This window comes from Bidens hawaiensis, unplaced genomic scaffold (assembly GCF_021521415.1).
Source record: "Bidens hawaiensis isolate Kalapana, Puna unplaced genomic scaffold, B.hawaiensis_p1.1 tig00034616_1, whole genome shotgun sequence".
In the NCBI taxonomy this organism is placed as follows: Eukaryota; Viridiplantae; Streptophyta; class Magnoliopsida; order Asterales; family Asteraceae; genus Bidens; species Bidens hawaiensis.
Genome location: NW_027495987.1, coordinates 1 through 15,294, shown reverse-complemented (window position 1 = coordinate 15,294; position 15,294 = coordinate 1). Strand labels below are relative to the sequence as shown.

At 33.2% G+C, this 15,294-nt stretch overlaps 2 protein-coding genes across 2 annotated transcripts; one reads left to right on the top strand and one right to left on the bottom strand.

Annotated features, from left to right (window-relative positions):
* Nucleotides 1-261: 261 nt before the first annotated feature.
* LOC143586352 (uncharacterized) lies at nucleotides 262-2,021 on the bottom strand. The gene has a single exon (XM_077067916.1). It carries the CDS (start codon nucleotides 1,637-1,639, stop codon nucleotides 458-460), a length of 1,182 nt encoding a protein of 393 aa, XP_076924031.1. The 5' UTR covers nucleotides 1,640-2,021; the 3' UTR covers nucleotides 262-457.
* Nucleotides 2,022-12,817: 10,796 nt separating this feature from the next.
* LOC143586350 (flavonoid 3'-monooxygenase CYP75B137-like) lies at nucleotides 12,818-14,863 on the top strand. The gene is made up of 2 exons (XM_077067915.1): nucleotides 12,818-13,770; nucleotides 14,080-14,863. Exons 1-2 carry the CDS (start codon nucleotides 12,850-12,852, stop codon nucleotides 14,698-14,700), a joined length of 1,542 nt encoding a protein of 513 aa, XP_076924030.1. The 5' UTR covers nucleotides 12,818-12,849; the 3' UTR covers nucleotides 14,701-14,863.
* The last annotated feature ends 431 nt before the right edge of the window (nucleotides 14,864-15,294 follow it).

Genomic DNA, 15,294 nt, shown 5'->3' with positions numbered 1-15,294 from the left:
GATCTATGTTGGTTTACTAGTCTTTCATCTTCGATTTATGACCGCCGTGTTTGGTTCTGTTGACATTATAATCTCATACTTTTAGGGCTTGTTTTGAGATTGGATTTGCTAAAGTTACATACGTTGGATACTTTTATAATTTGTATGATGGAAAATTCAGGCACAAATGTTTATTTGTGATCCATAGATATGTATGTAGCTACGTTTATGTACCATTAAATGTGTAGTTCAAGTATTTGGGATATATACTTGGTACAGAATATGAGATTGGATCGAAATGCCTTTATTATTTCAAGTGATGCATATATTACATAAAAAAGGATAGGAAACATGCATATTAACACACATAATAAAGTTGTACCATGCATGTTTAGCTATAACTAGATGCGTTATTGAAAGTGTTCGGCTCCTAATGGATTTTATGGCTACAACCCATGTTTCTAGGCCATATTCCGCTTTAGTTCCCACCACCGGAACCATATCCACTGCCTATACCTCCTCCTTCTCCGCCACCGCCGCCGCCTCCAAAGCCTCCACCACCTCTGGAACCGCCACCCTTTCCAATGCCACCACCAAATCCGCCTCCTGCTCCTCCACCAAAACCACCACCTCCTCCGGAACCACCACCTGCACCCCCACCAAAACCACCTCCACCTCCGGAACCACCACCTATTCCACCACCACCACCTTTACCAATTCCTCCTCCACCACCTATCCCACCACCAGAACCACCACCTATTCCACCACCACCGCCTTTGCCACTTCCTCCTCCACCACCAGAACCACCACCTATCCCACCACCAGAACCACCACCTATTCCACCACCACCGCCTTTGCCAATTCCTCCACCACCACCAGAACCACCACCTATCCCACCACCACCGCCTTTGCCAATTCCTCCTCCACCACCTTTACCGATTCCTCCTCCTACTCCCCCACCACCACCAGAACCACCACCAAATCCACCACCACCACCTTTGCCAATTCCTCCTCCACCACCAAAACCACCACCTTTACCGATTCCTCCTCCTACTCCCCCACCACCACCAGAACCACCACCTATTCCACCACCACCTCCTTTACCAATTCCTCCACCACCCGAACCACCTCCACCACCACCTTTACCAATTCCTCCACCACCTATTCCACCACCACCACCTTTACCAATTCCTCCTCCACCACCCGAACCACCTCCTATCCCACCACCTTTACCTATTCCCCCTCCTATACCACCACCTTTACCACCTCCGCCTCCTGCACCACCACCATAACCACCTCCTATTCCACCACCTTTACCAATTCCGCCTCCTGCACCACCACCAGAACCACCTCCTATTCCACCACCAGACCCACCTCCTATACCACCACCTTTACCAATTCCTCCACCAACTCCACCACCATAACCACCTCCTATTCCACCACCACCACCACCTTTTCCTACTCCACCACCATAACCACCTCCAAATCCTACTCCGCCTCCTATACCCCCACCATGCATAATAAATGTCTTCTCTTCCTCATCAGAAATCTTTCTACCACCAACTATGTTAGTGGTGCAAATTATAAAACCAACGAATGCAAAGAGTAAAAGCTTAGAACTCATAACGTTGATCCAGTTGCAAGTTGCAATGTAGTGCATGAAGAAGCATAACAATATTACTCCTATATATAAGGATTCCAGTGGACACCATTTCAACAAGACAGTTGAGACACAATTAAGTTAACAAATCTTATGCACAAAAAATTATTGACATGTAATTAATGTTTAATGCTCTCCAACCTGTATGCTTTGACAAACCATCCAACTAACGTTTCTCTTTTTTCTTTCGCCACAAAATCTAATTATTAATGTATCATAAAATTTTGTTTTCATAAATAACAAACATATATATCGAATTATTACTTAAAATGATGCTGTAATATACACCCTCACATTTATATGTACCAAGTGAAGGATTTCAGATTTAGTCGGAGTGCATGTTCAAGCATTTATATGACGGCACATGGTTTTAAACTTCAAAACGACAGTTGATAGCGAGATAAATAACAATTCATGAAAACAGAAAATGTTCATTTTTAAACGCGTGTAATTAAAGTTGAAAGTGATTAGATAACTGCATCCAGAAATTTTATTAAAAGGCAATGTTTAAATTACTTTGTTTTTTCTTTCTGAAACGGTCATTTGAAACAGTGACGGGTATATATATGACCTACCTGATTATCTCCGTTTCATTCTCAGAAGGACGCCCACTACATGTAGAGAACCTATTAACTCAACCGGGCTGAAGCTCCGTATTTTTTTTCAAAGGTGGGAGACTTGAAACAAAAATCTCCCCATCTTTAATGTAGTTGGATGCCGCACCTTAACCACTTCAGTTAGGGATCATTCGCGTTTAAATTACTGTGACTAGGACCTAAATACCCTTTGCAATATGTTGTTGCTTTAACCTCAAAAAGTTGTAAACTAAATGGGCCAAAACCACAAACACATTCAAATGCCAAGGGTTTATTAGACTAAGTTTCATTTTGCGTTGAAATGACTATGGTAAATAAAATACATGGGCCAAAAAAGCAATTTACTCCTTTTAAAGTTCGCTCCAAAAAAGCTCGTTTCTAAACGAGTTTGCTTGAGTCGATTTCCAAACAAGCCGAGCCAGAGCCATGGTTGGCTCGGCTCGTTGATCCGTTTATATTAAACCCCAAATTTTAAATATGGATGTTGGTTGGCACACTGGTGTGTCACGCTATGATTCGACAACATCCAAAGTACAAGGAGTCAATATGCGGAAGCTTGAAATCAATCCCTTTCCGTTTTCACAAATCAATAGATTCAGACGTATCAAAAATGGTTGAAAACGAAAAAATATACTAACCTCATTTCTAAAGAAAGACGAGGTCAGTTAAGACACGTGAACCAGAAAACATTTGTGGGTTGACCCGAACACAACTCGTTTAACCCGTTAAGTAGGTCGAGTTTCGTTGGGTAAAAAATGGTTCAAAAAGAATTAGGAACTAACCTCACTTCGGAAGAAAGACGAGGTTAGTTAAGACACAAGAACTCAAACACATTTGCTGCTTGACTTGGATAGAACTTGTTTAACCCATTAAGAAAGTCCGGTTGATTAAAACAAACCCAAAAATGCAAGCCCAGTTTAATAATAAATTGAACATTCAAAGCCCAAGTTGCAATTATATCTTAGCTCCATTTAATAAACTATATAGTTGGATCAAGAGTGAACAGGCCCGATAATTTTGTTAAACATCTTATCAAGCAGACCAGAATTTTATTAATCAGGTTCAACTCCAACATTAATTACACTAAACAAGCCCAACCGACAAGACATGAAACATTATAATTAAACGAGTCTGCACTCCTCCATCTCCTAACTCGTTATTAAGTAATAATGTTTATTATAGCACCAAGTTAATTCAATAACACTAAAACCACGTTGTAACGGTAATTGATGGATAAACCTCTTATCCTTTGCTCTGTTACCAATTAATGGATATCGTTTGATTTTGATTAGAACAAAAGCTTTTAAATATGGCAACGATACTCACTTAGACGAAGAAATAAAGTAGAAAGAAAAGAATATGTTAGAGTTGAGAGATCCTAACCAACTATGATTAAGACTCCTAGGGATTAGATTATTACAAACACTACGAGATAACATAACAAGACTATGTTTATCTTTTGACTCACAAGATAAAGTTGAACTTAAATAAATAAATAAAACATAATACATAACTAAAAGACCCAATTAAATTCGACCCAAAATTTTCGGCTTTCTAATATTTAAATCAAATATCAAAAAACCTTTAGCCTACTGGTATGGAGGTGTCAACAACAAAAGAAAGACATTAAAAAATTGAGTCAAAACATAATTAATCTAGGTATTAATTAAAACAACATCCTACTATATATTAAAACAATTGAGTTTGCTGCCACATAGCCATTTCCTATTAGACGAATTTCTCTCCTTCCAAAAATATCCTTCACTTCTCTAATTTTCTTATAATTTAAATAAATCAAAAACAAATTATTTTCCTAATACTTTAAATTCATTTAATACTTTAAATTCGTTTCAATCAAATTTCAATATCAATATGCTACGATTATATTTTGATCCTTCAATCTTTTTTCCCCTCATTGTACCAGTTTCTTCATATTCAACCTAACCTAATCAACAAAATCAACCATACAGTTCAATCAGACAATGATAAGAAAACTCAATCCTTCATCTAAATCCTACAATCATACTTCTGCATCCGACGAAATCAATTAAACCGTCCATCCGACGAATTCATTTAAATCGTCTTCCCCCAAAATTACGGCGATTTTGATTAACCGAATACGCTATTATATGAAATAATTATTGATTTTATTACATCCCTCGGTAGATCCATGGTTATTGTTAATCAGATCTTCGGAGACTGTTGCCGTCGCGTCAATGGATTGTAGTTTCCGGTAAGTATTTTATATTGGTTAATATAGTATGTTTAATTAAACTAGCTTAGTATTTTGTATTATATTTTGTATTATTCGTTAATATATTTGTAATTAACCTTAGTATTTTTTATTATTCATTGTTAATCAGATCTTCAGAGACGGTTCCCTTGTCGTCAATGGATTTTATTTTCCGGTAAGTATATTAAATTGGCTAATATAGTATGTTTAATTAAACCAACTTTTATTTTGTATTATTCGTTAATGTATGTGTAATTAAATTACCTAGGTTAGTATTGTATATTGGTAATCATAATTGTTAATGTTATTTGATATTTATAATCTAACATCAACTATGTTTCATATTTCATTATATGTGTCATTGCCGATTTGAATTTCACTTACATTATATTTCATTGTGAAATTTTGAATTTAATGTTATATTGTTTCCAATTTTAAGTTTTGATTTGTATTGATTAATATCATTAATAATAGCTAACAACTTTTGAAATTCAAAATTTGAATTGTTAGTCAACTTAATTTTTAAATTTGAATTCGTAATCAGCTAAGAGTTATTACTTTTTTATGATTTCCTTATAAATAAATCTGTATTTACATTCTGCAAATTTTGGAAAGTTGTTACTCAGTTATTATAAAAATTCAAATACAAATAAAAATCCATACTATATTATTTACTTTTACTTCGTATTTACATTCTACAAATTTTGGAAAGTTGTTAATCAGTTATTATAAAAATTCAAATACAAATAAAATAAAAATCCATACTATATTATTTAGTTTTACTAAATACTAAATTTAGTAGTAGCAAAATAGTTGTACCAAAATACTATTACCAAAATATGTTGATATCAATAATATTTTTTATCCCTGATTGTATTCCGTCAATTAACTATATTTAGAGCTTTCCTTTTTTTTAACAATTCAAAGTTTGTAACAAATACTCTGTATCTATATATATTGTAACCATAAGGAAGACATTCACACAGTTCTCACTTTCTTTGTCTTCGTTTCATATTTTTTTCATTTTTAAGGTTTTTTATTTTCTTTCATACATATAAATATTTATTTTCACTCATGTAAATGTTATTTACTGATTCTTGAATCTTTGCATGGATTTTGTTTTTGTTACACAGCAAGATGGAAGCAAAAAACGTTACCATGTTCAACGCTTTGGATGTTTCGAACAACGATTGTGTACTGAAGGTTCGTATACTTAGACTGTGGCGTTTGAAGGACAACAATAAACCAGGAGATGACTGGTCTATCGAAATGATTTTACAATATGAGACGGTATGCAAACTATGCTTATATTTTTGGTATTTCTTTCTTATTATATAAAATTAATTGTTATAATGTTTGTCTTATTAATAATGTAACAGTGTCATCGAATTCAGGCGTATGTAAGGAAACCTTGCATACCGAAACATGATGTTTGGCTGGCTGAGAATCGGTCATTGATTGTGCAAAAACCTTCCCTTGGTGCCAATCTGTCAACATACCGTTATGTTGACTGCCCACATAAGCTTTGTTTCACGTCAGAAACTCAACTTTCGATTTGTGATGAGTTTAAAGGTCACATTTATGGATTGTCGTTTGCTACCTTTGATGATATCAAAGCCAAGAACATAACTCAGAATGGAACAATAGGTTTCTTGTTTTGCATCTTTTAAATAAATTTCGTTTTAAATTCTATACATTATATTACGACAGTTAAATATGATCGTTTAATATATCTTTCATTCCTCATTATAAATTATTTCTCAGATGTAATCGATCATGTCAGTAAGTTTTTTACCAATAAAAACTCATTCTTCCGAGAGGCACAACACCAGAATCAAAGAACCATGGAATTTGCTGATTTGAGGTATTCTAAATAATATATATTATCATGTATAATTAAATAATTCATTTTTGTTAACTTCTAATTTTCGATGAACCAGTGGCAAAACGATTTATCTCACCTTATGGGATGACTATCTTAAACAACTTATCAAATATGTTGCTGACAACCCGAATGAGAAGTATCTCATTATCGTCCTCCAATTCACACGAGTCAAGTACTATGGAGGTATCATTATAAATTGAATATTTTATTTTTTTATCCTTAAAATTCTTTATTGTTAATAATTCTAATTTTACATACATGTATATGATTTTGCCATATAATATATATGTTCAAAACTCGTATGGTAACCAAGTGTCAAGGTTGACTTATTTTTAAACACCTTATGACTTATTTTTTTTGAAATAATAGGTTGCTTGAAATATCCTCTCAAGTCGATGTCGAAGTACCTAAACCGGTTGGTTCATATATGCTGCTAACTGTTAAAGATGAGTTTTTGAAGAAGTTTCCGTTCTATTCAATCAGTGATCTTTGTACCATTTTGGAGGTATGTAACCATTTTTATTTGTAAAGACTCATGTTGAGTTAATTTTTACTAAAAAGTTGACCATGTTATTATTGTAGGCTAAAAACGTCATCATAATTGGTACCATTAAGAAAATAGTGGGTAACAAGGAATGGTACTATAATGGATGTAAACGTTGTAGTCGTAAGGTTACTTCTGCTCTTTTTGATGGAGTGAAGGTTTATGAATGTAAGAATTCAAGTTGTAATTCTCTAGGCGTAAATGCTGGACCAAGGTACTATTTTATAAATTTAAAATATATAATATTATTACTTTTTCATTTATTAATATTAAATTTAATAGGTGTTTTACAATACTTTTTTAAATAATCCTCTTTATTTTACAGATTCCGTATTCCAATTCGTGTCCAAGATACCACCGGTGTTGTTTCGCTTACGTTGTTTGATCGTGATGCTAGACAATTGTTCAATAAGCCTGCTGATGAATTTGTTACCACTGATGTTGAGGTATGACTTTCTTAGATAAAAAGTCCACTTATATATTGTTATATCATCCATGCTTTGTCAAAACTCCACATTTGTACCATTCTCCGATACAATATCGTTTTTTTGTTTTTTTTGAGTCATCTACACTGTTGAGTTCGATATATTACTTTTCATATTATTATATTGTTTTTTTGTTTCATTATTTTAAAACATCAATTTTCTAATATCTTATAAACATAAAATAAAACGCAAACAACTTTTATTCGATTTAACTTGATTTTCAAATCGTTGACTTTTCTTTTGTTTAAATTTTGAACTTCATTAAATGATTTTTGATTATGTTTAGTTACAATCATTTCCTTAATTGTTATGTTGAAGCTTGATCCGATGCACACGTTTCCTGAAGAACTCAACACTATATTAGAGAAAAAATTTGCTTTCATTGTTGAGGTTAGTGACTACAATATCAGAAACTCATATGACGTCTACGGTGTCAGCAAGTTAACAGATGACGAGGACGTTCTTAATGATCTTGATAAACAGCTTGCTCATGGTCAGGTATGATTATTGTTTCCGTTTTTAAAAATACTCAAATGTACATAACCAAACTGTGTATTTATTTCATTTTTAATACAATTCAATTTAACTTCATGTGCAATCTAATGACAATCATTCTTTAACAATTGGATCAACCTCTGGCCTGAAATCAACCGAAAAGGTAACACCTTTAACCTAATTATGGATTATTAATCCGTTTCTGTTAATATAATAACTTTATAAATCTAAATGTTTATACTAAAAATATGAATGATAAACTGATTCGTAGGAGTTGTTGACGCCTTCGTCCGACCACTTCACTCCTATTTCAAATTCTGAAGATGTAATTCCTAATCGTCTTTCATCGCTTGATGGGTACAAAAATTGGTCATCGCACTTACTTAACTCGAAGTACACTAACTCCTACAGATAATAAATTGCCATTCAAGTTGAAAAGAAGACAGTTCCCTATAGCGGTTTGTTTTGCAATGACAATTAACAAAAGTCAAGGCCAATCCCTAGCAAGAGTTGGAATATATCTTCGACATCCGGTGTTTACACATGGTCAGTTATATATGGCTTTATCCAGAGTGAAGAGTAGAGTCGGAGTTAAAATGCTTATCTTAGATAAGGAGGGTAAAGTTACAAATCAAACTACAAATGTGGTTTATAAGGAACTGTTTAATAATATATGAAGTTATTTTTTATCGATGGAGTTATTGTAAAAATCGTTTTATTTTCCTTGAAAAGTTATCTTTAATAAAGATTTAATTTTGATACAAAAGATATTATCAATTGTATATTCTATTATCGTCGCAATATGTATGTATGAATTTTGTTTTTGACTTTCAAATTATCGTTTGATGTTACAAGATTTAATTAGTTCCACTCGTGGCGCTCACGGGTCAATAACCTAGTATTTGTATATTTTAGTTATTAAGTCAACGATTTAGGTGTCAAAACTTTGTTTGTAATCTAGACCAAAACGTGACCATAGCTGGAATCCCAAAAAATTTATCGAGATGTTAAATATTAAAAACGTTCTCTCTCGATCACTCTTAAATTTTCGATCTGGGAATATTTTGTTTGAATCAATTAAAAACAAAATCACTTTTATTTTATATTGAGAAAAATGTTATATTTGATGTGAAATTAATTAGAAAATTAATAAAAATCCAAAACTGGATTATAATTAGTTAATTACAATAAGTTAACTTGTATGTCTAATAATAAAATAAGAGTAAACTCTACTTACGATACATATAGTATCAGCTTTTAAATGAGTAATCCTTTGTTTTCTCCAAGCAATCTGAATTTCCCACTCGTTGAGTTTTTACAAGCAATTCCAACGAGTTCTTTGAGTAATCTGAAATGGTACGTTGTTAATAAGCAATTAAGAAGAAAATAGCTTGTAGAGGTTGGGAATTTAATTGTTTTTTATTTTTTAGGTTTATTGTAATATATTTTTATATTAAGAATATAATAGTAATCATATTATTTTATCTACTTTAATAATTATCGCTAACTTTCAAGAAAAAAAAATTACTAGATCATTATTTAAATAGTAAATAGGGGAATAAATATATTATTTGGTCAAACTCTTTAGATGAGGCTGCAACTTGTCCTAATTTTTTGTTAAATGGATCTCTGTCTTAATTTGTATTTTGCGAGGCTAGCATTTTTCTTGTTAACAATACAAAAAGATTCTAGCCGTCCCATGAATCACGAATTTAATAACATTTGTATCTTGTAAATCTAAGCATCTTCTTCTTAAAGATTCCTTGTTTTTCACAAAGTTATTTGTCTATATCTATTTTATATATTGGGTTGGGTTATTATACAAATGCCAACAAAAATGAGAAGCCATAATTAACTGACATGTGTCAAATGGAGATCAAAGAAAAAAATGGTATAAAAGTAATAACACACATTTTCTCCATTCACATGTAGTTCACATTTTAATTCCACACTCATTTTAAAACGTCTATAACTTTGTCGTCATTGTGTCTTTCAACTTATCATTGTGTTTTTTAAGGATTAATAATACTGTTATGTAATAATAATATGTAAATATAATGAAAAATACCAACAAATTATCTAATACATAAAACACAATACATATTACACAATTTGCAGAAACGTAAAACACAATGATGAATACATATAACACAATGACTTGAAACGTAAAACACAATGATGAATACATATAACTCAATGACCTGAAACGTAAGACACAATGGTGAATACATATAACACAATGACCTGAGACGTAACACAAAATGGAAATTACATATTACACCAATGACTTGAACGTAATACACAATGAACATAATACTATTTTGTTCAAATTAAGTGAGTTTCACATGTCAATTCCGAGCAAAAGACAATGAACGTATTATAGAATGGTTAAAACGAAATGATAAGTATCTAGAAAAATGTTGAGCACAAAGACACAATGACGAATAAAAAGGCAAAATGATGTAACTTTTGTTTTAATTTTTATCTTTAATATACGTATCAACTAAAAACACAATGACCAAAATCTATAACACAATGCATAGAAAAATCCAATTAAAAAAAACACACTGAACAACCAAATAACACAATATAAAAAACCCACTATTTTTTTATATAACAATATGATATTCATATTAAAGATAAAAAACACTTGTATTATGGTGAAGCTTTTTTTTTAAAATGTTGTATGAAAAAATTATGGATGTTTTAAAATAATGAGAGAATAAACATGTGACTTGCATGTGGAGAGGGAAAGTTATCATAAGTAGGTTATTACCTTAATGTCCTTCTCATCAGTTTGTATTCTTGAATAAATCTCTACTATCCAAATCAAAGATCAATGAATTATATTCATTCTTAGGTTTCTCATTTTTGTTGTATTTATATTTTAACCTTACCCATATTATAAAACACCACTTATAAAATATACAATTAGTATAATGAATAGAATGTGAATACTCTTAGACAATGTGGTATCACCTGTAGAGGTGTTCAAAAAATCCGCATCCGAAGTATCTGAAAATTCTGATATCCGAATCTTGGATATTCGAATTTTCGGATTCGAATTCGGATAGTAGTTTTGATATTTTTCGGATATTTCAGATATAAGAAATATCCGAAACTTAAAATTTTTGTATTTTTCTTATTTTTTATTATATTAAAACAACTAAGCATATGTATCCATTAAAAAACCCTAAAAATATCTTTAAAGTGGGAAGTAGGGGCAAATCATAATTTATTGATTTTTATTTATTAGAACGTGATTTTTTTAGGTTACTGCACTCTTTTAATGAAGAACTCGTTGTCTCAAACTATGTTGTTTTAAACTGGTTCACGTTGGCTTGAGAGTTTGACTTGAACATTCCCCCATGAAACCATACCGCCGACTGTCACTTGACACTCACTATGCCCCAACAAGAGCGGAACTCTTTGATGCAATACATGGTGGGATGAAAACCCGAGTGAGCTCAAATCCTTTATTGCCATAATCTATCAAAAAATGACAACCTTATATAAAGCCTAGTTCAAATCCTTTATTGCCATAATCTATATAAAAATGATACAAGTGAAGATCGAACTTGAATCTCCATCGAAAAACTCAAACTCCTACCACTATCAAGTGGTAAATCAATCTAAAATAAGTTTCCTATTAAATTAAATAAACCTATATTTTATTCAGTAAAAGACAAATTTCAATTTTATAATATCTCAAGAGGCAATTATTATATTTGATGTGAAATATTGAACTAGAAAATTCATAAATAATAATGATTTAGTCTTAATTAATAAAAACATCCCATAATTATAATAAAATGGTAAGTAAATGAACAACAAGGTATGTCACAATATTCTTTTAAATAATAAATCAAATCATACTAAATACAAAGTTTTGACTCTTAGTGGAGCAGAAGAATTCACCAGGCTTGACAAAATTAACTTCATAAAAGTTATATTTGACAAAAAATTATCTTTTACTAGAAAAATCATAAAAATTAAAAGTGGAGTATAATTAATAAAATTATTATATTTGATGCTCTCCTGTCACGCTTTTAGTGTATTGAGTGGACGTAATGTTTATCTTTGACGTTATTTTTTTAGAAATGACCTTCCAGCCGGTTACACGAGGACAACAGAAGCCGGCAAGCAATCAAGAGCAACCCGGTATTATCTCTAAGCAATCCAACGGAATGAGTACGTACTTCATGTTTGTTGGGTTCTCCAAGCAATCCGGCTAACGAGTTTCACAGCTGTAGTTGTTGGGTTCTTCGAGCAATCCTACAGTTTTTAGACCATACGTAGCTAAAACTAGACAACCCCATACATTGATTTTACGCCATGTGGCGCCTAATTAGCATTTTTTTTACAAAAACAAGTGTGATGGAAAAATGCCAACGACTCTACTATAATCATTACTCCTCGATCTTCCTCCCTCTCACACACAAAACGCCGGTTCCTTACAATGTGTACACAATGTTAACATTGAAAATCCCCCTAAAATGTTGAGGGGGCGGTGTTTAGTCCTCAAAATGTAAACCAATTAAAATGTTCATTTCGCATAGTCTTAAAAGTTTATAGCTAGCTAAAATCCTAGATGAAGAAAGCAGGGGTGGGACTTAACGGAAATGATCTTAAATGGAAAAACCTAACTCATAGATTAGGTTGCAACTTGCCATTAGTTTGTGGTTGGAACTTGGATGACAAACAAGAGGTTTGAAAGTCTTGCATGTGTCACTTATCCAATCCCCACCAAAAATATTCTCTCTTGGGCAAATCAACCACCACATTTGATCACTTTGACTTTGGAAGGTTGGAGATCCCAATTTGTACATTGTAGCCAGCATCTTCTTGTTCACAACAACAAAAGATTCTTTGTCTCATGGTTTGTATTTTTTTTTATAAACATATCATCACCAAATTCTTTATTTAACCAACACCCTATTCATTTCTCTTCATCATTGTGTTACTTACCAAAATGATATCATCAACCCTAATCTCCACAAGCGATATTTCAATTTCAACCTCAACAACCATTCTCATAATCACCTCTATACTAACCATATCTTGGCTAATATGGATATTATTAACATCAAAACAACCCAACCCACCACTCCCACCAGGCCCACAGCCTCTGCCTCTAGTCGGAAACCTATTATCTCTTGATCCAGAACTCCACTCCTACTTCGCGGAAGTAGCTAAAACATTTGGTCCAATTTCGACAATCTGGCTAGGTAAAAAACTTGGCATTTTAATCACCTCTCCAGCGTTAGCTAGAGAGGTGTTAAAATTAAATGACACAATATTTGCTAACCGGGACGTCCCGGTTGCGGGTAAAGAAGCCACATACGGTGGCAACGACATCGTTTGGACACCGTATGGGGATACGTGGCGGATGTTGAGAAAGATTTGTGTACGTGAAATGCTTAGTAACCAAGTTTTGGATTCGGTGTACTCTCTACGTAGGAAAGAGGTTAGGAACACTGTGAAATATTTGTACGATAATGTCGGGTTGTCGGTTAATGTTGGGGAACAAATGTTTTTGACTATTTTGAATGTGATCACGGGTATGATGTGGGGTGGTACGGTGAAGGATGAGGATAGGGAGAGGCTAGGGGCAGAGTTTAGGCAAGTGATAGGTGAGATGACCGCGTATTTAGGGATGCCGAATTTGTCGGATTTTTTCCCGGGTTTGGCTACGTTTGATCCGCAAGGGATTAAGAAGAATATGAAAGTGTTGGCTAAGAGATTTGATGGGATTTTTGAGATGATGATTGAACAAATGAGGAAAATGAGTGGTGATGAAAACAAGGATTTTTTGCAGTTTTTGTTGGAGCTTAAAGATAGTGGAGATTCCAATCCACCTTTCACCATGGTTCATCTTAAATCCTTGCTTTATGGTAAATCCCAAATAATATTTTTTATCTTATAAAGAGTAAGTTTAGTTAGGGATTAGCTCGGGATGATACCGGTACCGACCGGTACAGATCCAGAAAATTCTAAATTTTTGGTATCAATATCGAAATTTTAGGTATATCGGTACTTGTATTTCGTATAAAGTCGGGAAATACAGATACCGAGCTGTACCGATACCGAAAACTCAAAACCTGGTACCGATCGGTACCAAATTGGTATCGAATTCGGTAGCGGTACCGAAAATGATCATCCTTTACTAATAGGTTAATTAATTATAATTTTATTGTTATAGGATATGGTGGTTGGAGGGACGGATACAACCTCGAATACAATCGAGTTTGCGTTGGCCGAGATGATGAACCAACCGGAAATCCTCAAAAAAGCACAAGAAGAATTGGAGACGGTGGTCGGGAAAGATAACGTAGTCGAAGAATCTCACATCAACAAACTACCTTACCTATATGCCATCATGAAAGAAACTTTACGATTGCACCCGGCACTTCCACTCATGGTTCCACATTGTCCGAGTGAGTCATGTGTGATTGGTGGCTACACGGTCCCTAAAGGTGCTCGGGTGTTTGTGAATGCGTGGGCAATACAAAGAGACCCTACAATTTGGGAAAACCCGCTGGAGTTTAGACCTGAAAGGTTTTTGAATGGGAAGTATGATTATACCGGAAATGACTTTAGTTATTTTCCGTTTGGGTCTGGACGAAGGATATGTGCAGGGACCGCAATGGGAGAAAGAATGTTTATGTTTTTGCTTGCATCCATCGTTCATTCATTTGATTGGAAATTAGGCGAGGGGAAGGAGCATGATCTAACTGAAAAGTTTGGGATCGTGTTGAAGAAAAAGGTAGCTCTCATGGCAATCCCGACAGCAAGATTGTCAAACCCGACACTCTACGAATGAAAATATCGCAAGTGATGTATTGTATTCAATAGAGCCATTTAAATCCTTGCAATTTGCAAGAATTTACTTATACATGTTGACACTTTCAATGTAAAATAGCATAAAGGATATTATTATAATAATATATGTTAATAATTATCAACTTTCTATTGTGAGGTAAAAATAGTGTTTATTTTTAATGCTTTTTGTTGGACCACATCATCCAATAGGTACATGTCATTTTTGTTGTATTTTGTTTAGATTATTACAATCACTACGAGATAACATAACAAGCGTATGTTTATCTGTTGACTCGATAAATTTGAACTTAAATAAACAAAACCTAATAGATAAAACTAAAAAACCTGACAGGTCAAACTAAATTTGGCCCAAAACTTCCCGCTCTCTAACGTTTAAATCAAATATGAAAGAACCTTTGGTTTAATGGTATGAAAGTGTCAGTAACAAACGAATGACATTAAAAAAATTATATTAAAACATAATTAATTTAGGTATTAATTAAAACAACACATTTATATATTTTAGTTATTAAGTCAACGATTTAGGTGTCAAAACTTTGTTTGAAATCTAAACCAAAACGTGACCATAGGTGGA